Source organism: Balaenoptera acutorostrata, chromosome 10 (genome assembly GCF_949987535.1).
Source record: "Balaenoptera acutorostrata chromosome 10, mBalAcu1.1, whole genome shotgun sequence".
Taxonomy (NCBI): Eukaryota; Metazoa; Chordata; class Mammalia; order Artiodactyla; family Balaenopteridae; genus Balaenoptera; species Balaenoptera acutorostrata.
In genome coordinates this window covers 38,023,766-38,048,914 of record NC_080073.1, presented here as the reverse complement: position 1 = coordinate 38,048,914, position 25,149 = coordinate 38,023,766, and the positions used below count along the sequence as shown (strand labels likewise).

General features: G+C 36.7%; 1 protein-coding gene across 5 annotated transcripts in view; it reads left to right on the top strand.

The window, feature by feature from the left end:
- The window catches only part of DOCK3 (dedicator of cytokinesis 3), a 403,408-nt gene that overhangs the window by 111,302 nt on the left and 266,957 nt on the right, over positions 1 to 25,149 (top strand). For all 5 annotated transcript variants that reach the window (XM_057555412.1, XM_057555413.1, XM_057555411.1 and 2 more), the window contains exon 5: positions 12,446 to 12,542. In XM_057555412.1, the coding sequence (XP_057411395.1) occupies positions 12,446 to 12,542 (97 nt within the window). The remainder of the gene's footprint in view (positions 1 to 12,445; positions 12,543 to 25,149) is intronic.

The window sequence follows — 25,149 nt, the reverse complement described above, 5'->3', positions numbered from 1 at the left end:
ACATGGCTCATAATATTATCTATAGTATTTGAGGAGGAACTAAAGGTCCTTGACTTTGTTTAATGGCTAAATTATTATTAATTTGTCTTGCTCGACTGTTTTCCTTTATTTCTGTATTTTCTCACTTCTCTGATTAAATTTACTCTTTGGAACTTGGGGAAGGCCTAGGAGGCTAAAGGTTTTCTATAGACAAGAGGCAGGTGGAGGACACTGTGGGCGATGGAGGGAGGCATTCTGTTCTGGGAAGGCCCCATAGGGTCCTGCTCAGTTACAGTACCAGATCAGCCTTGATGAGTGAAAGTCCATGGAGCTGAGCTCGTGAATAACTCCTATCTTTTACACCACATTCATCCTGGGATGGCTAGGAAAGGAAACTGATTTCATGGAACACTGGGGATAGTTGGTATAGGGCAGAACGAAAACTGGCTTGCTCTGCAAGACAGCTCATTTGGGTGAGCCAATCTAAAAGTCTTCAAGCAAGGCAAGAGCACCCTCATCACAGTAGAGAAGGAGGGCCTTTTTCTGCTACAAAGGGAGGTTTAGTAGCAGAGAAATGTAGGGTCTTCTGTGTTATCCAGTGTCTCTATCTCTACCATTTTTTTCCAAGTCAGTAGCCTGATTTTTATCTTAAAATATATAAAAGGCCATAAATTCAACTGACCTTGTAATTCAGCAATGATCAGGATCAAAAACTAGAGTATGGGTTTTGACTATTTGAACACTGAAGATGAAAGAGAAGATTGCTCTGAACTCTTACACAGAGCATCAGTAAAGTGAGCATTCAGCTTTTTGCAGCCCTGGTTTCTTGACTAGAGATTATCCTTCCAATTAGATATTACAAAGTATCAAATTGTCTCATCTATCCATTCTATGTCTGCTAGATTTATTTAACTCTTAGTTTAGAATACAGGTAAAGGGAGAAACGGTAGGTCAGCAGTACCCAGAAGGTCTCTTGCTTTTTGATCATGTAGGCCAAGTTATCCTTTTATACCTGTCTTTTTTTAAAAAATTGCCTTTGACCTCATTGTTGGTCTATTTTTAAAACTTCCCTCAAACTTAGCCTCAGACTTCCCCCCCCCCCAAAAAAAAGCTCTCAGATGGAGCTGAGAAGATAGTGTTAGACTCTGCTTATAATTTTATGGATTTTTGTTGCATGTGTTCTGGGAACGTTGTTATTACCTTTACCACATATGGTTGGGGATCTGTGGTCTTAAAGTGGATAGATGAGAGAGGGAATAAGAAGGGAATCTATAATGGCATCCACTAAAGAAATATTGGGAGAGTTATTGAGAGTCTGCTGTCAAAGAACAGTGCAAAGGACATGATCATCTCAAGGACTATGGGATAGAGTTGTGCTTTGCACAGTATTAGACAGCTTAGAGAAAGACAAGCTTATGTCCTAAATTGTCACAGCTTGACATGGAATGAAAAGCAGGGGCTTTCTATGATTACGCTTTCCTACCTGTGTTACTGCAATGCCTTCTAACTGCTCTCCCCACTTCTATCCATGCCCAACTATAGTTTATTCTCAATATAGCTGCTAGAGTGGTTTTTTAAAAATAAGTTAGATCATGTTACTCCTGTGCTTAAGACCTTCCAGTGGTTCGCATGTCACTCAAAGCAAAAACCTAAGCTCTTACAAAGGCTTACAAGGTTTTATGATGTGGCTTCTTATCACCCCGTGACCTCTTCTGCTGTCCCTTTTTCTCAGTCACCTTCAGTTACACTGGCTTCCTTGCTTTTATTCAAACATATCAGGTACGTTCCTGCCTTAACGTTTTTGCTCAGGATGTTTCCTGTGCTTGAATACTGTGCCTGGTTAACTTTGTTACTTTCTTTAGGTCTTTTCTCAAATCTTCTCAGTGAGATACACCCTGACTTCTGTATTTAATTCTGCCTCTTCCCCTCCCCTCACCAACTCAAAACTGGATGCTCCCATAGGACATCTGCCTCTGGAAACTGAATGTACCTGCCAAGACGTTGGTTTCTTTGTAATTTTTGCTGCTTTGGATAATTGGTTTTCTTTTTCTTTTTGGCTGCTTTGGGTCTTCCTTGCTCCACCCAGGCTTTCTCTAGTTGTGGCAAGCAGGGGCTACTCTTCGTTGCAGTGTGCGGGCTTTTCATTGTGGTGGCTTCTCTTGTTGTGGAGCACGGGCTCTAGGCATGTGGGCTTCAGTAATTATGGCGTGCGGGCTTCAGTAGTTGTGGCTCGCAGGCTCTGGAGCGCAGGCTCAGTAGTTGTGGCATATGGGCTTAGTTGCTCTGCGGCATGTGAGATCTTCCCAGACCAGGGATTGAACCCGTGTCCCCTGCATTGGCAGGCAGATTCTTAACCACTGTACCACCAGGGAAGTCCCTGGTTTTCTCTTCTAAGTCTGGGGTGAATGGACCTCAGGTCATGAGTACTGTAGTCATAAGGAGGCTGAGAAGTCAAGTATCCATCATTTTCCACTTGTATAGTGGAAGGCAGCTCTGTCTCAATGTTAGGGTTTTTCTCAAACATAGAAGGGGAGTTACAGTGCAGGACGGCTAAGGAAAAGAAAATCACAATTTTCTCTAACACTGCCACTCTCTTCCTCTGGGATTTCTGTTAGGATTAGGTTGGAGTTCTTCCACCTCATCCCCATATCTCTTAAGTACTCTCTTATACATCTTGCTAGATTTTCTTTTGAGTTCTGTCTGGCATGTGTCCTTTGTGTTGAGGTTTTTTCCCCACTGCTAGTATTTTTTGTCATTTAAATGAGTAACATAAAATTTAGCATTTTAAACATTTTTAAGTGTACAGGTCAGTGGCACTAAGTACATTCACAGTGTTGTGCAACCTTCATCAGTATTCAACTCCAGAACTTTTTCCTCATCCCAAACAGAAACTCTGTACACCTTAAGCAACAACTCTTCATTCCCCCGTTCTCCCAGTCCCTGGTAACCTCTGTTCTACTGTCTGTCTGTATATAAATGGAATCATTCAATATTTGTCCTTTTGTGTCTATCTTATTTCACTTAGCATAGTGTTTTCAAAGCTCATTCATGTTGTAGCATGTATCGAATTTTCATTCCTTTTAAAGATTGAATAATATTCCATTATATATTTTATACATATATATCACATTTCATTATTCCATTCAGCCATAGATGGACATTTTGACAATATTTTTCATTTGCAAAATCCCTAGTTGGTTATTTTGCATATCCATTGGCTCTTGTTTTATTTATGTTTGCTTTTATTTTATACTTTTTTTAAAAATGGAAGTTACTCATTTCTCTAAGCATTGTAAATATTTTTAAATGTTTATCAGACTTATAAAATCCTGAGAAGCATTTTCATTTTATTTTTAAGACTTTGGACATCTTAGAATTTTGGTTTTCAGAAGTGGGAGATTTTGTTTTCCCCTTCCTTTTCTCCCCCTGAGCACATCTGTCTAGTACTTGTGTAGTTACCTCTACCTGCTTCCAAGGCCCCAGTGTAGAACCAAGTCCTACAATAGCATTTTAGATCTCCTTCCCCACAGTGACGTTAGACTTTTGGCAGATCCTGACCTTTGGCTAAGGGAAGGAGGGGACTGCTTCAGTCTCCAATCTATTTAGCCCTAGAGGTTTCTAAAAGCCGTGATTTTAAGTGAGGCTCAGTAGCAGTTTTTGCTGTGCTTCATGTTGGCCTTCTTTCAGGGAGCTTCACGTAGTGAATCAGGCCTTCATCCTCTTCTCACTTGGAGCACTTTTCATCCCTATTCTCCCTCTACATCTAAGTTCCTAGATGTCACTAGTAGCTTTTGACTCCAAAGCCTAGAAGTGCTGTGATTTCACCCTAGTTCACTGCTCTGTTTTTTTCTGTTCTGTTGCTGCTCAATTGAGGTGTTAATTTTATTTTGGAGTTCAGAAATACATTTGGTTTTCTATTTCGTATTTTCTCCGCTGGGTATTGGGAGGTTAGGAAATACGCCGAAGCATGAATTTACAGAGCTATTTGGACAAGAAGTCTTTGTGAAATATATTTTTAAAGTACAATATGAAATCTAACTCATTTTGACATTGTTTATTTTAGATATGCTTTTGCAATTTGTAAGTAATGAAAATTAAAAGATTAAGTAAGAGTGAACAATAGCTGCCATTTATTAAATATCCTGTGTACTGGGCTTTGTAATTGACATTTTACACCCATTATATCACACTTCGGAATTCCAGATTAGAAGATGGGATTATCCATTTACTTCACATGAGGTGGGCAAGGCTTTGAGAGTTAAATACCTTTGCCAACGCATGGCAAGGAAGTAGGGAAAGTAGGAATTGAGGCCAAGTTATCTTACCCTAACGATCATGCTCTCAGCTACATTTCTGTGCAATATACATTGAATTAAAGATCGTCTCTTCTCACTACCAAATTTCATTTCTAACAAACTTTTTTTTTTCAAGGTAACAGCAGTGTTTTATTTTTTTTAAATTGCACAGACGTCTATAAACCTAATAAATAGGTTTTCTCTATTTTTTTTTGTACAGCAGGTTCTTATTAGTCATCAGTTTTATACACATCAGTGTATACATGTCAATCCCAATTGCCCAGTTCATCACACCACCACCACCACCCACCTGCGGCTTTCCCCCCTTGGTGTCCATACGTTTGTTCTCTACATCTGCGTCTCAATTTCTGCCCTACAGACCGGTTCATCTGTACCATTTTACTAGGTTCCACATACATGCGTTAATATACGATATTTGTTTTTCTCTTTCTGACTTACTTCACTCTGTATGACAGTCTCTAGATCTATCCATGTCTCAACAAATGACCCAATTTCATTCCTTTTTATGGCTGAGTAGTATCCCACTGTATATATGCACCACATCTTCTTTATCTATTTGTCTGTCGATGGGCATTGTGGTTGCTTCCATGACCTGGCTATTGTAAATAGTGCTGCAATGAACATTGGGGTGCATGTGTCTTTTTGAATTGTGGTTTTCCCTGGGTATATGCCCAGTAGTGGGATTGCTGGATCATATGGTAATTCTATTTTTAGTTTTTTAAGGAACCTCCATACTGTTCTCCATAGTGGCTGTATCAGTTTACATTCCCACCAACAGTGGAAGAGAGTTCCCTTTTCTCCACACCCTCTCCAGCATTTGCTGTTTGTAGATTTTCTGATGAAGCCCGTTCTAACTGGTGTGAGGTGATACCTCATTGTGCTTTTGATTTGCATTTCTCTAATAATTAGTGACGTTGAGCAGCTTTTCATGTGCTTCATGGCCATCTCTATGTCTTCTTTGGAGAAATGTCTATTTAGGTCTTTTGCCCATTTTTGGATTGGGTTGTTTGCTTTTTTAATATTGAGCTGCATGAGCTGTTTATATATTTTGGAGATTAATCCTTTGTTGCTTCGTTTGCAAATATTTTCTCCCATTCTGGGGGTTGTCTTTTCATCTTGTTTATGGTTTCCTTTGCTGTGCAAAAGCTTTGAAGTTTCATTAGGTCCCATTTGTTTATTTTTGTTTTCATTTCCATTACTCTAGGAGGTGGATCAAAAAAGATCTTGCTGTGATGTATGTCAAAGAGTTCTTCCTATGTTTTTCTCTAAGAGTTTTATAGTGTCCGGTCTTACATTTAGGTCTCTAATCCATTTTGAGTTTATTTTTTGGTATGGTGTTAGGGAGTGTTCTAATTTCATTCTTTTACATGTAGCTGTCCAGTTTTCCCAGCACCACTTATTGAAGAGACTGTCTTTTCTCCATTGTATATCCTTGCCTCCTTTGTCATAGATTAGTTGACCATAGGTGCGTGGGTTTACCTCTGGGCTTTCTATCTTGTTCCATTGATCTGTGTTTCTGTTTTTGTGCCAGTACCATATTGTCTTGATTACTGTAGCTTTGTAGTATAGTCTGAAGTCAGGGAGTCTGATTCCTCCAGCTCCGTTTTTTCCCCTCAAGACCACTTTGGCTATTCGGGGTCTTTTGTTGTTTCCATACAAATTTTAAGATTTTTTGTTCTAGTTCTGTAAAAAATGCCATTGGTAATTTGATAGGGATTGCATTGAATCTGTAGATTGCTTTGGGTAGTATACTCATTTTCACAATATTGATTCTTCCAATCCAAGAACATGGTATATCTCTCCATCTGTTGGTATCATCTTTAATTTCTTTCATCAGTGTCTTATAGTTTTCTGCATACAGGTCTTTTGTCTCCCTAGGTAGGTTTATTCCTAGGTATTTTATTCTTTTTGTTGCAATGGTAAATGGGAGTGTTTCCTTAACTTCTCTTTCAGATTTTTCATCATTAGTGTATAGGAATGCAAGAGATTTCTGTGCATTAATTTTGTATCCTGCTACTCTACCCAATTCATTGCTTAGCTCTAGTAGTTTTCTGGTAGCATCTTTAGGATTCTCTATGTATAGTATCATGTCATCTGCAAACAGTGACAGTTTTACTTCTTCTTTTCCAATTTGGATTCCTTTTATTTCTTTTTCTTCTCTGATTGCCGAGGCTAGGACTTCCAAAACTATGTTGAATAATAGCGGTGAGAGTGGACATCCTTGTCTTGTTCCTGATCTTAGAGGAAATGCTTTCAGTTTTTCACCATTGAGAATGATGTTTGCTGTGGGTTTGTCATATATGGCCTTTATTATGTTGAGGTAGGTTCCCTCTGTGCCCACTTTCTGGAGAGTTTTTATCATAAGTGGGTGTTGAATTTTGTCAAAAGCTTTTTCCACATCGATTGAGATGATCATATGGTTTTTCTTCTTCAATTTGTTAATATGGTGTATCACATTGATTGATTTGCATATATTGAAGAATCCTTGCATCCCTGGGATAAATCCCACTTGATCATGGTGTATGATCTTTTTAATGTGTTGTTGGATTCTGTTTGCTGGTATTTTGTTGAGGAGTTTTGCATCTATATTCATCAATGATATTGGTGTGTAATTTTCTTTTTTTGTAGTATCTTTGTCTGGTTTTGGTATCAGGGTAATGGTGGCCTCATAGAATGAGTTTGGGAGTGTTCCTTCCTCCACAATTTTTTGGAAGAGTTTGAGAAGGATGGCTGTTAGCTCTTCTCTAAATGTTTGATAGAATTCACCTGTGAAGCCATCTGGTCCTGGACTTTTGTTTGTTGGAAGATTTTTAATCACAGTTTCAATTTCATTACTTGTGATTGTTCTGTTCATATTTTCTGTTTCTTCCTGGTTCAGTCTTGGAAGGTTATACCTTTCTAAGAATTTGTCCGTTTCTTCCAGGTTGTCCATTTTATTGGCATACAGTTGCTTGTAGTAGTCTCTTAGGATGCTTTATATTTCTGTGGTGTCTGTTGTAACTTCTTCCTTTTCATTTCTAATTTTATTGATTTGAGTCCTCTCCCTCTTTTTCTTGATGAGTCTGGCTAATGGTTTATCAATGTTGTTTATCTTCTCAAAGAACCAGCTTTTAGTTTTATTGATCTTTGCTATTGTTTTCTTTGTTTCTATTTCATTTATTTCTGCTCTGATCTTTATGATTTCTTTCCTTCTGCTAAGTTTGGGTTTTGTATGTTCTTCTTTCTCTAGTTCCTTTAGGTGTAAGGTTAGATTATTTATTTGAGATTTTTGTTTTTTTAAAATAAATTAATTAATTAATTAATTTTTATTTTTGGCTGTGTTGGGTCTTTGTTTCTGTGCGAGGACTTTCTCTAGTTGTGGCAGGCGGGGGCCATTCTTCATCACGGTGCACGAGCCTCTCACTATCACGGCCCCTCTTGTTGCGGAGCACAGGCTCCAGACACGCAGGCTCAGTAGTTGTGGTTCATGGGCCTAGTTGCTCCACGGCATGTGGGATCTTCCCAGACCAGGGCTCGAACCCGTGTCCCCTGCATTGGCAGGCAGATTCTCAACCACTGCGCCATCAGGGAAGCCCTTTTCTTGTTCTTGAGGTAGGCTTGTATAGCTATAAACTTCCCTCTTAGAACTGCTTTTGCTGCACCCCATAGGTTTTGGATTGTCGTGTTTTCATTGTTATTTGTCTCTAGGTATTTTTTGATTTCCTCTTTGATTTCTTCAGTGATCTCTTGGTTATTTAGTAACATAGTGTTTAGCCTCCATGTGTTTGTGTTTTTTACGTTTTTTCCCCTGTAATTCATTTCTAATCTCATAGCGTTGTGGTCAGAAAAGATGCTTGATATGATTTCAATTTTCTTAAATTTACTGAGGCTTGATTTGTGACCCAAGATGTGATTTATCCTGGAGAATGTTCTGTGTGCACTTGAGAAGAAAGTGTAATCTGCTGTTTTTGGATGGAATGTCCTATAAATATCAATTAAATCTATCTGGTCTATTGTGTCATTTAAAGCTTGTGTTTCCTTATTTATTTTCATTTTGTATGATCTGTCCATTGGTGTACGTGAGGTGTTAAAGTCCCCCAGTTTTATTGTATTACTGTCGATTTCCTCTTTTACAGCTGCTAGCAGTTGCCTTATGTATTGAGGTGCTCCTATGTTGGGTGCATATATATTTATAATTGTTATATCTTCTTCTTGGATTGATCCCTTGATCATTATGTAGTGTCCTTCCTGTCTCTTGTAACATTCTTTATTTTAAAGTCTATTTTACCTGATATGAGTATTGCTACTCCAGCTTTCTTTTGATTTCCATTTGCATGGAATATCTTTTTCCATCCCCTCACTTTCAGTCTGTATGTGTCCCTAGGTCTGAAGTGGGTCTCTGGTAGACAGTGTATATATAGGTCTCGTTTTTGTATCCATTCAGCAAACCCATGTGTTTTGGTTGGAGCATTTAATCCATTCACGTTTAAGGTAATTATCGATATGTATGTTCCTATGACCATTTTGTTAATTGTTTTGGGTTCGTTTTTGTAGGTCCTTTTCTTCTCTTGTGTTTCCCACTTAGAGAAGTTCCTTTAGCATTTGTTGTAGAGCTGGTTTGATGGTGCTGAATTCTCTTAGCTTTTGCTCTTCTGTAAAGCTTTTGATTTCTCCATCAAATCTGAATGCGATCCTTGCTGGCTAGAGTAATCTTGGCTGCAGGTTCTTCCCTTTCATCACTTTAAGTATATCATGCCACTCCCTTCTGGCTTGTAGAGTTTCTGCTGAGAAATCAGCTGTTAACCTTATGGGAGTTCCGTTTTATGTTATTTGTCGTTTTTCCCTTATTGCTTTTAATAATTTTTCTTTGTCTTTAATTTTTGCCAATTTGATTAGTATGTGTCTCGGCGTGTTTCTCCTTGGGTTTATCCTGTATGGGACTCTCTGCACTTCCTGGACTTGGATGGCTATTTCCTTTCCCATGTAAGGGAAGTTTTTGACTCTCATCTCTTCAGATATTTTCTTGGGTCCTTTCTCTCTCTCTTCTCCTTCTGGGACCCCTATAATGCGAATGTTGTTGAGTTTAATGTTGTCCCAGAGGTCTCTTAGGCTGTCTTCATTTCCTTTCATTCTTTTTTCTTTATTCTGTTCCACAGCAGTGAATTCCACCATTCTGTCTTCCAGGTCACTTATCCATTCTTCTGCCTCAGTTATTCTGCTATTGATTCCTTCTAGTGTAGTTTTCATTTCAGTTATTGTATTGTTTATCTCTGTTTGTTTGTTCTTTAATTCTTCTAGGTCTTTGTTAAACATTTCTTGCATCTTCTCGATCTTTGCCTCCATTGTTTTTCCGAGGTCCTGGATCATCTTCACTATCATTATTCTGAATTCTTTTTCTGGAAAGTTGCCTATCTCCACTTCATTTAGTTGTTTTCTGGGGTTTTATCTTGTTCCTTCATCTGGTACATAGCCCTCTGCCTTTTCATCTTGTCTATCTTTCTGTGAATGTGGTTTTTGTTCCACAGGCTGCTGGATTGTAATTCTTCTTGCTTCTGCTGTCTGCCCTCTGGTGGATGAGGGTATCTAAGAGGCTTGTGCAGGTTTCTTGATGGGAGGGACTGGTGGTGGGTAGAGCTGGGTGTTGCTCTGGTGAGCAGAGCTCAGTAAAACTTTAATCCACTTGACTGCTGATGGGTGGGGTTGAGTTCCCTCCCTGTTGGTTGTTTGGCCTGAGGCAACCCAACACTGGAGCCTACCTGGGCTCTTTAGTGGGGCTAATGGCAGACTCTGGGAGGGCTCACACCATGGAGTACTTCCCAGAACTTCTGCTGCCAGTTATCTTGTTCCCACAGTGAGCCACAGCCACCCCCGCCTCTGCAGGAGACCCTCTAACACTAGCAGGTAGGTGTGGTTCAGTCTCCCCTGGATTCACTGCTCCTTCCCCTGCGTCTCGATGCGCACACTACTTTGTGTGTGCCCTCCAAGAGTGGAGTCTCTGTTTCCCCCAGTCCTGTCGAAGTCCTGCAATCAAATCCCACTAGCCTTCAAAGTCTGATTCTCTAGGAATTCCTCCTCCCGTTTCCGGACACCCAGGTTGGGGAGCCTGACGTGGGGCTCAGAACCTTCACTCCAGTGGGTGGACTTCTGTGGTATAAGTGTTCTCCAGTCTGTGAGTCACCCAGCCAGCAGTTATGGGATTTGATTTTGCTGTGATTGCGCCCCTCCTACCCTCTCATTGTGACTTCTCCTTTGTCTTTGGATGTGGGGTATCTTTTTTGGTGAGTTCCAGTGTCTTCCTGTTGATGATTGTCCAGCAGCTAATTGTGATTCTGGTGTTCTCACAAGAGGGAGTGAGAGCACGTCCTTCTACTCGGCCATCTTGGTTCAGGCCTCTAACAAACTCTCTACTCTGCATGAATCCAGAATTTCTTTGGAAATTTGTTATTAATTCACTTTATTTGGTTATTTTTCTTAGTGTTCTGACTACATTCTATTTGGTCTGTGGACCAGTGTATTTATAAATAACACTGTATCTGAATTTTAAGAATTTTCAGGATGTTGATTATATATTATAGCCTAAGAAAAATACATCAGTATTAGTATAGCCTTGGGTTAGTATAAATTGAGGTAAGTCCAAAGTTTTAGAACTTTAAAATAGGAACAATGTAATTTTCCCATAGATCTCAATGATTAAAGTAGCTGGAGACCCAGTATATGAAACTTTCAAGAAATTTTATTCCAGTTTATCCTATACAGTATTTCTGCATTAATGTTACTAAAACACAACACTCTTACAACATCTCCCATGTCTCTCTATTTCCATAGTGTCAAGTTTAAATCTCAGCCTTGCACTGCAAATTCACCTTATAAATTTGATGAATATGGATAGTGCTCTGGCATCATTCCAAGATGATTTTTTTTATCTGCTGGCATAAATCACACAAAATAAAAAAGAAAGCTGTATAGCATAATCAAGTAACATATATTAATTGATGCTCCATATTAATACACTGTCACCTTTGAACACAGTGGTGGTTTGCCAGCTGTGTAGAGAAATGATACTTAATGCTAATTTGTGAAAGGAATTTTCCTTTGTTACTTCCAAGTGGATGATGTTCTCTTTGGCTAACAAATCGGAGTATAGGTTCCATCCACCTCAGCATATCAGTATATAAAATCTTTGTTCCCAGAAAATATTTCATTAACTCTCAAAAGTGGCATAGACATTATAAAAATATCATCAAGTCATGCCCTTACTTTGAACAACCTTTCAATATCATCTCATTCATTCTCAGTGCCCTGTGGTGACCTAAATGGGAAGGAAATCCAAAAAAGAGGGGATATATGTATATGTATAGGTGATTCACTTTGCTGTACAGCGGAAACTAACACGACTTTGTAAAGCAGCTATGCTCCAATAAAAATTAATTTAAAAAAAAGGTCTGGTATCTTTGGTATCATTTGGAAAGGCCCTGTGAGAGCTGGCCTCAGTCATACCAGCCTTCTTTAAGTTCTTAGATACGTGAAATTCTTTACCATCTCAGTGACTTCTTGTATATTGTTTCCTCTGCAGGTGACACCACACCTCTCCCTCCCAACAAACTTTTCTGTCGTGACCTTTTTGCATCTTTTGGGCATTGCCATTTCTTCAGAGAAGACTTCACTGATCTTCTCTTCTTTAGTCGTGTCCCCCAGCTAAAATCTCTGATAGTACAATTTGGTTTCTTTCTTAGATTCATCGCTATCCATACCTGTTGTGATTATTTGTCTGATTCCCTATCCACAATAAGAGCTCTCTGAAGATAGGGACCCTGTCCATTTTTGTTCACTGATAACTCCTTGGCAGTTAGCACAGGGACTGGCACCATAATGGGTGTTGCTTACAAGGTAGTTGGAGAGAAACCTAGTACCTTTCTGTTTCCAGGATCAGAGTTCCCCTACCAGACCCAGAATTCCTCAATGGACAAGTTGAGGAAACTTGTTTACATTAATTCAGTTCACTTATATTATTGCAGTATATTACTGCTAAAGAATCTGTATTCAATTAGATATACCTCTCTTTATATTTACATGAATTTAAATTTGATTTACACATGTTGAAAAGGTCAGTAGACAGTATTCTGGTATTTTATCAAAGATAATGGGGCTGTTTGTTGTGGCTCTGGTTCTAGGCAGTATGAAACTGTGGTTCCACTTGAAGATTCTATTGTGACTGAAGTTACAGCAACTCTGCAAGAATGGGCCAGTCTGTGGAAACAACTCTATGTGGTAAGTAGTTTATAACTAGTTTACTAGATGATTAAAGTGAATTGTACCAAGTGAAAAAATTATTGTACTTGTGCCAGTTGCAAATTTATAGATTTCTGAATATCGACAGTTTTTCAAATGTATATTCCTAATATTAACTGAAACATAGTAGACTTGAGTTTTGTCCAACCTGAAGAGAACACATTATTCATATGCCTGCAGTTCTCTCCATCCTATTCCAGTCAATAGAATGTAAGTTCCATAACACCAAGGATTTTAGCTGTCTTACTCATTGCTGTATCCCCAGAAGCTTTCACAAAACAGGTCTTTATTAAATGAATGAACAAACTTCAGAGTTACATTGTGAACCTAATGGTGGGTAAAGGCCAAGAAGCTGTATCAACACTTTCTTACAGCTAATAAGCTTAAAGGATATGTCATATATGATACTTTTTGCCAAGCCAACAATTACTAGGTTAATAAAACCTCAGTTAATATCCTCTGGAAACTTAGAGAGTAGAGGGTGATAGGACACAAAAAATATAGACTGAAAATAAGTGACAGGGTTTGGGTTCTGAACAAGATGAAGTAAACACATTCTATTTTTCTCCTACTAATCACAAAAATCCTGGAAAAACTCATGAAATACCCTACCAGAAAACTCTGAAAGTTAGGGAAAAGAAGGTGGACTGAGTAAGGACCTTGAGACTCAAGGATTGAGTGAGTTCCCTGATTGTCTTTTTTTCTTGCCTCCCATATATCTTGGCCTGGGTTGTAGAGAAGACTACAACCTGGAAATGCTAATGAGTGCAGACAAAAAAATAGTACCAACGAAAGCCTGTTCTCTCTAGCCAAAGGATGGCCCAGCAAGATAGAAACATCCTAACCTATCCCATCCGTTCTCTAGGAGAACATCACAATAAAATCTATACCCCCTCCCACTCAAACAGGCATTACAGCAGCGGTATCCATGACCAGAGCTTTGTCTCACAGACACCCTTCCCCCACCTGCAGTAACAAGGAGATGTCCCCCTCCAGTGGAGCCTGTGGGTCAAACTCTGACTTCTCCTCTTCCCTGCTCAGTAATGAGGCAGTCCCCTTCCTGAGCAGAGCCTGTAGGGAGGACTGACTTCTACCCCACCAGAATTTACAAGGTGGCAACTCTCTTCAGCAGAGCCTGTGGGTGAGACCCTGGCTTTCACAACTACACAGGATTAACAAGATGGTGCCCTTACCCTGCAGAGTTCTGAGGCAGAACTTGACTTTCTTCCATGCTCTGAAGTAAAGAAGAAGCATTCCTCCACAGAGGAGCCTGTGTTTGGAGCTTTTGATTTCCACTCCCCTGGCAGTAATAAGGTGGTACCCTCCCCAACTGAGCCTGTGGGTAGTACTTTGACTTTCACAACTCCCCACTCCCCTGCATATTACCCTATTTTCTATGCCTGCCCTGCTGAAATGAGGCAGTGCTTCTCCCCACTCAAGCCCATGCTGAGGATAATGGGGAGTGGAGTTCTGTTATATAGGTAACATGTAAATAGAGAAAACCAAGGAGTACTGGAGAGACTTTATAAACTAAATTGACATTTGAATCACAGTCCACAAAAGTGAGCCTGGGATCACATTCGGAATCTAAACAGGTTGACCATTCACTAAAATAAAAGATTTAAGTAGGAATTAGAGTGTGATAGTATAGTACTTAAAATGTCCAGCCTACAGCCCCAAATTACTTGTCATATGAAAAAATCAGGAAAAACTCAACTCTAATAAGAAAAGGCAATCAACAGAGGCTAACTTTGAAATGACACAAATGTTGGAATCATCAACAAGGATTTTAAAGCAGCTTTTGTAAAACTGCTCCAGTGAGCAATTATGAATTCTCTTGAAACAAATGAAAACATAAGAAACTGCAGCAAATAAGTAGAAAATATAAAGAATCAAATGAAAATCTTAGAAATGAAAAATACAGTAACCAAAATTTAAAAATTACTGGTTAGGCTAAATAGCAGAATGGAAAGGACAGAGGAAAGAGTTAGTGAACTTCAAGATGGATCAGTAGAAATTATGTAGTCTGAATAATGGAGAGAAATTGAAAAAGTGAACTTAGAGATCTGTGGGACAATAACAAAACGTATAACATTTGAGGCATCGGAGTACTAGACAGAGAGGACAGGATGTGGAATTTAAAAAATATTTGAAGAAATATTGGCTTAAATCTTACCAAATTTGCAAAAGACATAATCCTACAGATTCAAGAAGCTGAGTGAACTCCCAACACGATAAACCTAAAGAAATCCATACCCAGACCCATTATAGTTAAACTTTTGAAAATTAAAGCCAAAGAAAAAATCTTGAAAGGGAAACCAAACATTGCTATTAGGGAAAGGGCAATTTGAAATGACAACAGATTTCCTATCAGAAATTGTGGAAAACAGAGGAAGTGCTAAAAAAAAAAAACCTGATGTCACCCCAGAATTGTGTATCCAGGAAAAATATACTTAAGGAATGAAAGAGAAATCAACACATTCTCAGATGAAGGAAAGCTAGGAAAATTTGTTGCCAGCAAATTGGTTGTAAAATAATGACTATGAAGGAAGTTCATCAGACACAAAGGAAGAGATAATGGAGGGACAGTTGGGATATTAGAAATGGAGAAAGCAATGGAAGAGATAAATAAATTCTCTTCAGTTTAAAAAATTGATGATACAAAGCAAAAATTATTACATTTACGTGGTTCTCAATGTATATAGAGGTTATATTTAAGAAAACTGTATCGAAAGTGGGAAAGGAAAGGGACATAAATTGTGGCAAGGTGTTTATATTCCACTCAGGGTAGTAAAATGTTGATACTAGTAGGCTATAGTAAGTTACACACACACACACACACACACACACATTGTAATCTCTAGAGCAGTCATTAAAAATATTATATGGTAATTCAAAAAGAGTCATGTACCACAGTGTTCATTGGAGCACTATTTATAATAGCCAGGACATGGAAGCAACCTACGTGTCCATCGACAGATGAATGGATAAAGAAGTTGTGGCACATATATACAATGGACTATTACTCAGCCATAAAAAGAAATGAAATTGAGTTATTTGTAGTGAGGTGGGTGGACCTAGAGTCTGTCATACAGAGTGAAGTAAGTCAGAAAGAGAAGAACAAATATCATATGCTAACATGTATATATGGAATCTAAAAAAAAAAGAAAGGTTCTGAAGAGCCTAGGAGCAGGACAGGAATAAAGACACAGATGTAGAGAATGGACTTGAGGACATGGGGAGAGGGAAGTGTAAACTGGGACGAAGTGAGAGAGTGACATTGACATATATACACTACCAAATGTAAAATAGATAGCTAGTGGGAAGCAGCCACATAACACAGGGAGATCAGCTCTGTGCTTTGCAACCACCTAGAGGAGTGGGATAAGGAGGGTGGGAGGGAGATGCAAGAGGGAGGGGATATGGGGATATATGTATACATATAGCTGATTCACTTTGTTATACAGCAGCAACTAATACAACATTGTAAAGCAATTATACTACAATAAAGGTGTTAAAAAAAGTATTATATGGTGATGTAATAAAAATATTGTAAATAAATCAAAATGGAGTACTAAAAATGTTCAAGTAACCTATAGGAACATAAGAAAGGGGAAACAGAGGAAGGTAAAATGGAGGGAACAAACAGAAGTAGTAAAATGGCAGACTTAAGTCCTAACATATGAATAATTAAAAGGTAGGAAATGGTAGAATTGATCAAAAAAGACTGAACTGTGTTTTGTCTATAAGAAACTCACTTCATATGCAATGACACAGGGAGGTTAGGAGATAGAAAAATACATACCATGCAAACACTAATCAGAAGAAAACTGGAATGGCTGTATTGAAAAGAGATAGTAATATTAAGTATGAATTATCGCTTCCTTAAATAAATGTAAATAAAAATAAACTTACTTTAGTAGAAAAAAATGATGTCAGAATAAAGAAAACTACCAGGGAGAAAGGGACATTACAAAATGATAAAAAGATCAATTTACCAAGAAGACATAGCAGTCTTAAATATGCATGCACCAAAAAACAGAGCTGGGAAATAAATGAAGTAAAACCTTAAAGGACTGAGTGGAGAAAATAGTTGAAACTAGAGAAATCTGATATTATACTTGGGGATTTATAACCCCTTTGCTTACTAAAGGATATAACTACTAAAAATTATCAAGAATAAGGAAGAAGTGAACAGTGCCATCAACCATCAGGATCAAATGGAAATTTTTAGAACATTCCACCCAGTGAAATCAGAATAAAGATTGTTTTCAAGCATACATGGGACATTCACCAAGAGTGACAATATCTTAGGTCACAGAACAGCTGTTAACAAATTTGTAATAATTCATGTCATACAAAGGGTATTCTGACCATAATGGAGACAACCTAGAAATTGATAACAGAAAGATTACAGGAAAATATTGAAGCACTTAGAAATTAAACAAGCCACTCCTAAATAATCCATGTATCAAAGAGAAAGTCTCAAGAGAAATAAAAAAATATATTAAAACTGAATGTAAATGAAAATATAACATATTAAAATCTGTGGGATGCAGCTAAAGCAGTGCCAAGAGAGACATTTATAGCATTAAGTGCATATAACAGAAAAATGTGTCAAATTCAGCTCCTACTTCAAGAATTTAAGTTAGGTGGAGAAAGACAAAGATAAATATCATATGAACATGATCTCTCTTATATGTGAAACCTTAAAAAAAGAAAAAAAAAAAGAAAGCACATAGGTATAGATAACAGAGACAGGTTGGTGGTTGCCAGAAGTGGGGAGTTGGAGGAATGGCTGAAGGGGGTCAAAATGTAATAACAAAAAAAGAATCTAAACCTAAACAAGCAGAATGAAGGAAAAAAAAAATAGCAGAAATTAATGAAATTAAAAATAGAAAAACAGTAGAGGAAAAACCAATCACACCAAAAGCCAGTTTTTGAAAATATCAATAAAACTGATAAACATTTAACAACATGAGAGAAAATAGTAATTATCAATATATTAGGAGTAAAGAAAGAGATATCACTGTAGATACCACAGATATTAAATGGGTAATAAGAGAATACTATAAACAACTTTGTACACATAAATGGCAGTTTAGAGGAATAGAACAAATCCTTGAAACCACATATTACCAAAACTCACCCAAGACAAAATAGATAATTTGAATATCTGACAACTATTAAAGTAATTGAATTTACAATGAAAATCCTTCTAAAAAAAGAAATGTCCAGGCACAGATGGTTCTAGTGGTGAATTCTACCAACAATCTAAAGAAGAAAAACCACCATATCGTATCAATTGATTCAGGAAAAGCATTTGAGAAAATTCAACTTTCATGATAAAAACTCTTAGCAAACTAGGAACATAAGGGGACTTTCTCAGCCTGATAAAGGACATTTATTAAAATGTACAGCAAACATCATACTTAATGATAAAAGTCTGCTTTGGGGAAAAAGGTAAGGATGTCTGCTCTCAACAAGCCAATTCAACTTAGTAGTAGAATACTTAACCAATGCAGTAAGGCAAGAAAAGGAAGGAAGACACATGTGGACTAGAATGAAAACATAAAGCTGTTCATATTTGCAGACGATATGATTGGCTACCTAGCAAATCCCAAGGAATCCACAAACACTAGAGTTTACAAAAGATAGTTCTGAAAATAAGTAAGTTTTCAGTTGCAGGATATCAGGTGAAAATACACACACAAACTCTCTCTCTCTCAATCATATTGCCACATATTGGCAGTGAACAATTGGAAACCAAATTTTAAAACATATACCATTTACAATTGCTCAAAAATGAAACATTTAGGTATAAATCCAACAAAACATACAATTTCTATATGTTGAAAACCACAAAAATGCTAATGAACAAAAGCAAAGAAGGCAATAAATAAAGGGACAGACATGACATGTTCATGGGTTGGAAGACTCAGATATTAAAAATGTCTCTTCTACCCAGATTGATCTGTATATTTAATTCTTGAAACAGTCCTAGGGATATTTCATAAATATAGAGAAGGTGATTCTAAAATTTATAAGGGAATACAAAAGAAGAATAAAGTTAGAGGAATCATGTTACCTAATTTTAAAGCTTACTATAGCTGTAGTAATCAAGATGGAGTGGTATTGGCAGAGGGATAGACACAGATTATAGATTAAGGGAACAGGATAGAGAGTTCAGACGTAGATTCAGTTAAGTAAGGGCAACTGATTTGTGGCAAAGGTGCAAACGAAATTAAACAGAGGAAAGATGCTCCTGTCAACAAATGGTTAGGTGGAGTAGTTGGACATTCAGAGGCAAAAACAAAAGCCAAAAAACTTGACTTAAACCTCATCCGTTATACATCATAGACCTAAATGTTAAACATAAAACTATAAAAATTTTAGGGGAACATATAGGAGAAAATCTTCATGACCTGCAATTAGGTGAAGAGTTCTTAAGCATGATGCTAAAGGAACAGTCCATAAAAGTAAAGGTTGATAAATTGGACTTCATCAAAATGAAAAATTTTGCTCTTGAATGACCCTGTTAAAGGATGAAAAGATAAGTCATAGACTGGAAGAAAATATTTTCAAATCACATATCTGTCAAAAGACTTGTATGTAGAATATATAAACAACTTTCCAAACTGAACAGTAATTCTAACAATAATTTCTAACCAGTTAGAAAATGGGCAGATAACTTGAATAGACACTTCATCAAGGAGGATATATGGAGAGTCAATAAGAACATGAAAAGATTTTCCACATAATTAGCCATTAGGGTAATGCAAATTAATGCATATTTTTTCCCATTCTGAGGGCTGTCTTTTTGTTCTGTTCATGGTTTCCTTTGCTGTGTAAAAACTTTTAAGTTTAATTAGATCCCATTTGTTTATTTTTGTTTTTATTTTCATTACTGTAGGAGGTGGATCAAAAAAGATCTTGCTGCAGTTTATGTCCAAGAGTATTCTGCCTATATTTTCTTTTATTAATTAATTAATTAATTTTTATATTCATTTTTGGCTGTGTTGGGTCTTCGTTTCTGTGCGAGGGCTTTCTCTAGTTGTGGCAAGTGGGGGCCACTCTTCATCACCGTGCGCGGGCCTCTCACTATCGTGGCCTCTCTTGTTGCAGAGCACAGGCTCCAGACACGCAGGCTCAGTAGTTGTGGCTCACGGGCCTAGTTGCTCCACGGCATGTGGGATCTTCCCAGACCAGGGCTCGAACCCGTGTCCCCTGCATTGGCAGGCAGATTCTCAACCACTGCGCCACCAGGGAAGCCCTGCCTATATTTTCCTCTAAGAGTTTTATAGTGTCCAGTCTTACATTTAGGTCTTTAATCCATTTTGAGTTTATTTTTGTGTACAATGTTAGGGAGTGTTCTAGTTTCATTCTTTCACATATAGCTGTCCAGTTTTCCCAGCACCACTTATTCTGAGTGCTTACCTTGTGCCTGTGCTTCATTTTTTACATACATTACCTCATTTTAATTATCACTACAATTACTATTGTTCTCATCATATTACTGATTAGAAACTGATCCTTAGAGAGGATAAGGAATGTGCCCAAAGTCATATAAAAAGTAAATGTTCAGCCAGACCCCAAATCTAAGTTCATTAGACTCCAGGGCTCTTAATAACTCATTATTTATCTTCTGAATTAAATTCTTTTAATATTGATATATCTCGCATACAATTTATGGTGATTTTAGTAGTTAACTTATTATCATCTTCTGAAATGGTAGTTGCATTTATTAGAATGAAGATTATGTGGCAACAGCATCCCCTCCAAAAAATGTAAAATAATCGTCCCTTAAACAAAATAGACCTTTATTTCTTTTTCAAGTAGGCACAGGCAGTCTGGATTTGGTATGGCAGCTCTACCATCATAAAGGACTCAGGCTCATTCTGTCCTCCTGCTCTATCTTCCTCATTATAGTGCTTCAGCTTTGTAGCCCCAAATGCCTAGCTCTAGGTAGCACATCTGCACACCAGCTGTAGGAAGAAGGAAGAGAAAGAAAAAAGTCATGCTCTTTCCTTTAAAGGATACTTCTTGGAAGTTGCTCAGAACATTTCTTGCCTACTTCCTGTTGGTCAAAACTCAATCACAGGGTAACCTCTAGCTGAAAAAGAGGCTGAGAATTGGTCTTTATTTAAGATGGCCATATACTAGCCCCAAATCAGGCATTCTATGACTGTAGAAAAAGTGGAGAATGCATACTGAGGGACCACTAGCAATCTTTGCCACAGCAACTGTGAAAATTATTTTCCTGTAAAGTTCTGTTGTGTTTTTCTTTTCTGCCAATTTTATTTGTGAAATAGTGGAATAATGCCTTCACCAACACTTTAATATATGTGGAGAAGTGAATTTTAGGTAAAACATGAAAAAGTAATGAAGTTGTTGGTAAGAATCATTAGCATCACCCAAGCTTGCCTTTAATATGTTTTGGTAACTTGACATGCATTTGTGAGGGTAAATATATTGTACCTAAAAGTTAAAATCATACCGATATGATGTCTTCTTTTACAACAGCTCATCTTATTCAGAAATGTTCTGGATAAATTAGAGCTGCTATTTGATGCAATGGTTTAGAACACTTAACGTTTGAAAAATCTTTTAGATGTGCTTTAAGGCTTATATATTTGCTTACCAATTTTCCAGAGATACGGAAAAACTTGAAAGTGAGAGGCTGTATTGGAAAGAGGACTACTGCAAATCGTGATTTTTATTTTATACCCCAAATTTGAAATTGCCATTACAGTTTTTAAATTCACTTTTTGATGAATGGAATGTTGCCTTTCTTTGCCATTTTAACAAACCGCAGTGTTTCTGGTTAATTCTTTTTAATCTATTGTTAATATCACAAGTATCAAATGATTTTTCTTATTCTTTTATGCAGGTAGGAGGTCAGACATGTAGCCAATTGAATTCAAAACAAATGAATACAAGTCTTTTCCAAATGACTTTCTACAAGAAGAGAATAAAAATCTGTTATGTTACTAAAATCAGAAAGCCAAACATTCTCCCTTTGTTTTCCCTACTTAATTTCAAACCTTATAGTTCTTTTCTTGATCTAACTTTACTAAGAGGCAGTTAATTACCTGGCTGTCCTCTGAGAAGTATACTTAAGAGCCCGAATGAATCTAGGTTAACAATGTCTAAAGTCTAATTTATCTGATTTTGAAAACAAAATGAAAATAATTTAAATAAAAGACAGTAAACTATGAGAAACAAGTCTCAACATATGTGACTATAAAGATTAATATCTTTCTGTAAATAGAGTGTGTACAAGTCAATAAGAAAACCAGTAAAAACACTGCAGATATTCAGCAAAGGATAAAACAAGCCATTCATAAAGCATTACATTAGGGAAATATTCAGTCTTACTAACAATCAAGGACATGGAAAGTAAATCAATGAAGTAATAAATTCTCCTTCAAATTAACAAGTAAGAAAGTGGAAATTATCCTCTGCCGTTGAATTTTTGCTGAAATGAATACCTCCATATCCACTTTGCTGGTTGATATCAAGTTTTTGTTGGCACATTTGAAAAATAGTTTGGGAAAAGCCTTCAGATTCTTCAGACCCTAGTAATTCTAATTCTGGGAATTTGTTTTAAGATAAAGTTAAATATGGGAGTTGGTTGAATTGCAATCTCATAAATATTTCCATTAAAGCATTATTTGCAATAGCAAACATAAATTTACTTTCCTGAATGTGCCAACTGTAGTCCAAGTAAGACACAGATGAGCTGGGGTTTACATCTAAAGAGCTGTTAGAAAAATTTAAATAGTATGTTACATACTAAAGTGAATTTATGCAAAATTATAAAGTATAACTTCATCTATATTCTGAAAACATATTTGGGGAAAAAATGAAGAAAATTCACCAAAATATTAATGGAGATTAATTGAGGGGTTAAGATGTTAGATGTCTTCTTTTTCTAATCTTTGTTTTCAACATCTTGAATTGTGAATATATATTATTTTGATTGTTAGGAAAAAATAACCTAAAGCTTTCATCAAAAAAATAATGATATTGTGAAATAATACTACCAATGTTAAGTGAATAATATGTGTATACAAGAGCTTAAGGTAAGAGATGACACTACCTAATTTTCTATGTTTTACTTTTATCATAGCATCAGCAGGTGTATGTTAAATTCTAGGGAAAGGGCTTTGGACCTAGGCTCAGATCTTGGTTTTTCACCTTCTATGTTAGTCTTCTCGTTAGGTCTTAGCTTTAAAATACCCATTTATAGCAGAGAGAATTATTTCAAAGGGTTGTAAGAGATTAAATAAAATTACATATAAAGCTTCAAGCACTCAATCAGTGTTAGTTGCATTATTCAGTTTTTGATATGAACTATATATCTCTCCAGATATGCATAACTGATGTCACAATTTATCACTTAAGAAGTATCTATACATAGAGAAATAAATAGACTCAATGAAATGGACTTCATTTGCATAATGGGGTATTTGGTTAAGAGTATATGTATACTTGAGCCAGGGTAGAAAAACCCTCATCTCTCTGAGGCAGTTAAAACCATAATCTCCTCATCCAGTAATCTTATTTTGATGTGAAAAAGATTATCTGAGAACCATCATTTGTGGCAAACAGTGACATCATTACTCATTCCTGTCAAAAGCAAGATTGTCAAATTTTAAATAGATATTTATGCTACAGTACTTTTTTTTTTTAAACCAAAAACACATTAGAAGTCATACACAGAAGATACCTCTCTCCTTTTGCCAAGATAACAATTGAGGCCAGTAAAGCTAGAAAAGAAACTTATTACCCAGAATTATCCTTATTCTTCATCTCTAGAGTTACTACAGAAATGAGAAAAAGCGAATTTTGCAGCAACTAAGAAATCTTCATAAAAAAACTGTGTAGTTGTTTCCATTTTCCGTGATAGGGTTTAACATCCAATTATAGTGTCTATTAAGATGACAGTAAAAACTAAATAGAAAAGGCATGTGTACTTGCATTAATCTTGGACTATGAATTTTCCTTCATGTGTATAACTGAAGGATTTTATAATTGTAGCTAAAATCATTTGTTTGTACTATTTTAGGGAGACATTAGAAATTTTGCTTTTCTATTAAAAACTCACCTTTATTTAATTGGATATCTATGATGAAGCTTACCCTGTAGTTTACTTTTTCCTTTGTGATAGAATATATCTTAGTACAGCAATACTTTCATGTTATGGAAAGCTATTAAACACATTTCTACTAGAACCTAGTTACTGAAGATGATAAGCTTTATAACAGTTCTACTTTGTATTGCTATAAGAGTTTTTAAAAAATTTTTTCAGGAATCCTAAAAATGAACAATTTCTAGATTTTATTAGAAATAAGGCACAGTTCTCTAAATTCTGCTGAATAGTGTCTTTCTAATCTTTGGAAGATTAAGTCTGTGAATGGAAGGCAACATTTCATATTGAGGCCCCACCTAAAGAACAGAAGATATAAAATTCATTTTTATGTTTGTCTCAAGAATATTGATTTGACAAACATTAAGAACATACATGCTTACGTCATCATATGTTTAGGGTGCATATAAGAGGAATTCAGCAGAGAGACTGAATGCATAGGCTCTGGAGAGAGACTTCCTGAGTTCAAATTCAGATGCCACAACTCGGTAGCTGTGTGATTTTGTGCCTGTTAGCTTCCTCCTAGGAGATGATAATGGTATCTGCTTCCTAGGGTTACCATGTTGTCTAGATGATATAAAAAACTTAGAACACCTTTTAAGTGCTTGGTTGAATGCTTACTTGTTATTTCATTTTTGTTGTTAGTAAGAATGATATTTGCTGTTTTAAGAGTCTATTCTTAAACCAAGTTTTCCACTTGCTTTAGTCCTACATTTTTTCAAATATATCCTAGCCCCCATCCCATCTTACTCTTAAAATTTCAGTCTTTAAAACTGGCAAGCTCTTTTTCTTGCTGCATTTAGAAATAATTTTGTATATAACAAAATGATATTTTTAAAGGGTTTTCTCTCAAAATATGTTGTAAATCAGTATTTTAATGACTTAAGACTTTTCTTTTTTCAACTGAGCATAACTTTTAGTGTATTTTATTTTAGCTAGGTTTAAAATCTGAAAGAATATTTTGGCAGGCACCCTGTGGCTATCCAGTAGCTGGATTCCTTTTCTTCCTTATTAAAAGAGCCAGAACTGTTTAGGTTGGCATTGTGTACAGCTAAAGTATCCATCTTTCCAGACTCCCTTGAAGTTAGGGGACACCATGTGATGCATTTCTGGCCATAAATTATATGCAAAAGTTTCTACAAGGGGTTTCTGGATGAGCCGTTGTTTTTCTTGTAATAAGTGACTTCCTGTATTGGCATATGGTAGAGTTGCCATCTTATTACCAAGAGATGACGGTTATGTTAAAAAGTACCTTCCAAGGATGGCAGAGCACAAAGATGGAAGGTATTTAAGATATTACTGATATTGTAGGATCACTGTAAAAGCCCTGGACTGTTTACTTTTGAATTTTTTATGTGAAAAAATAATCCTTGTTTTTGTTAACTCCTTTTATCATATGTGTTAAATGCAGCCAAACACAAACCTCATTGACTG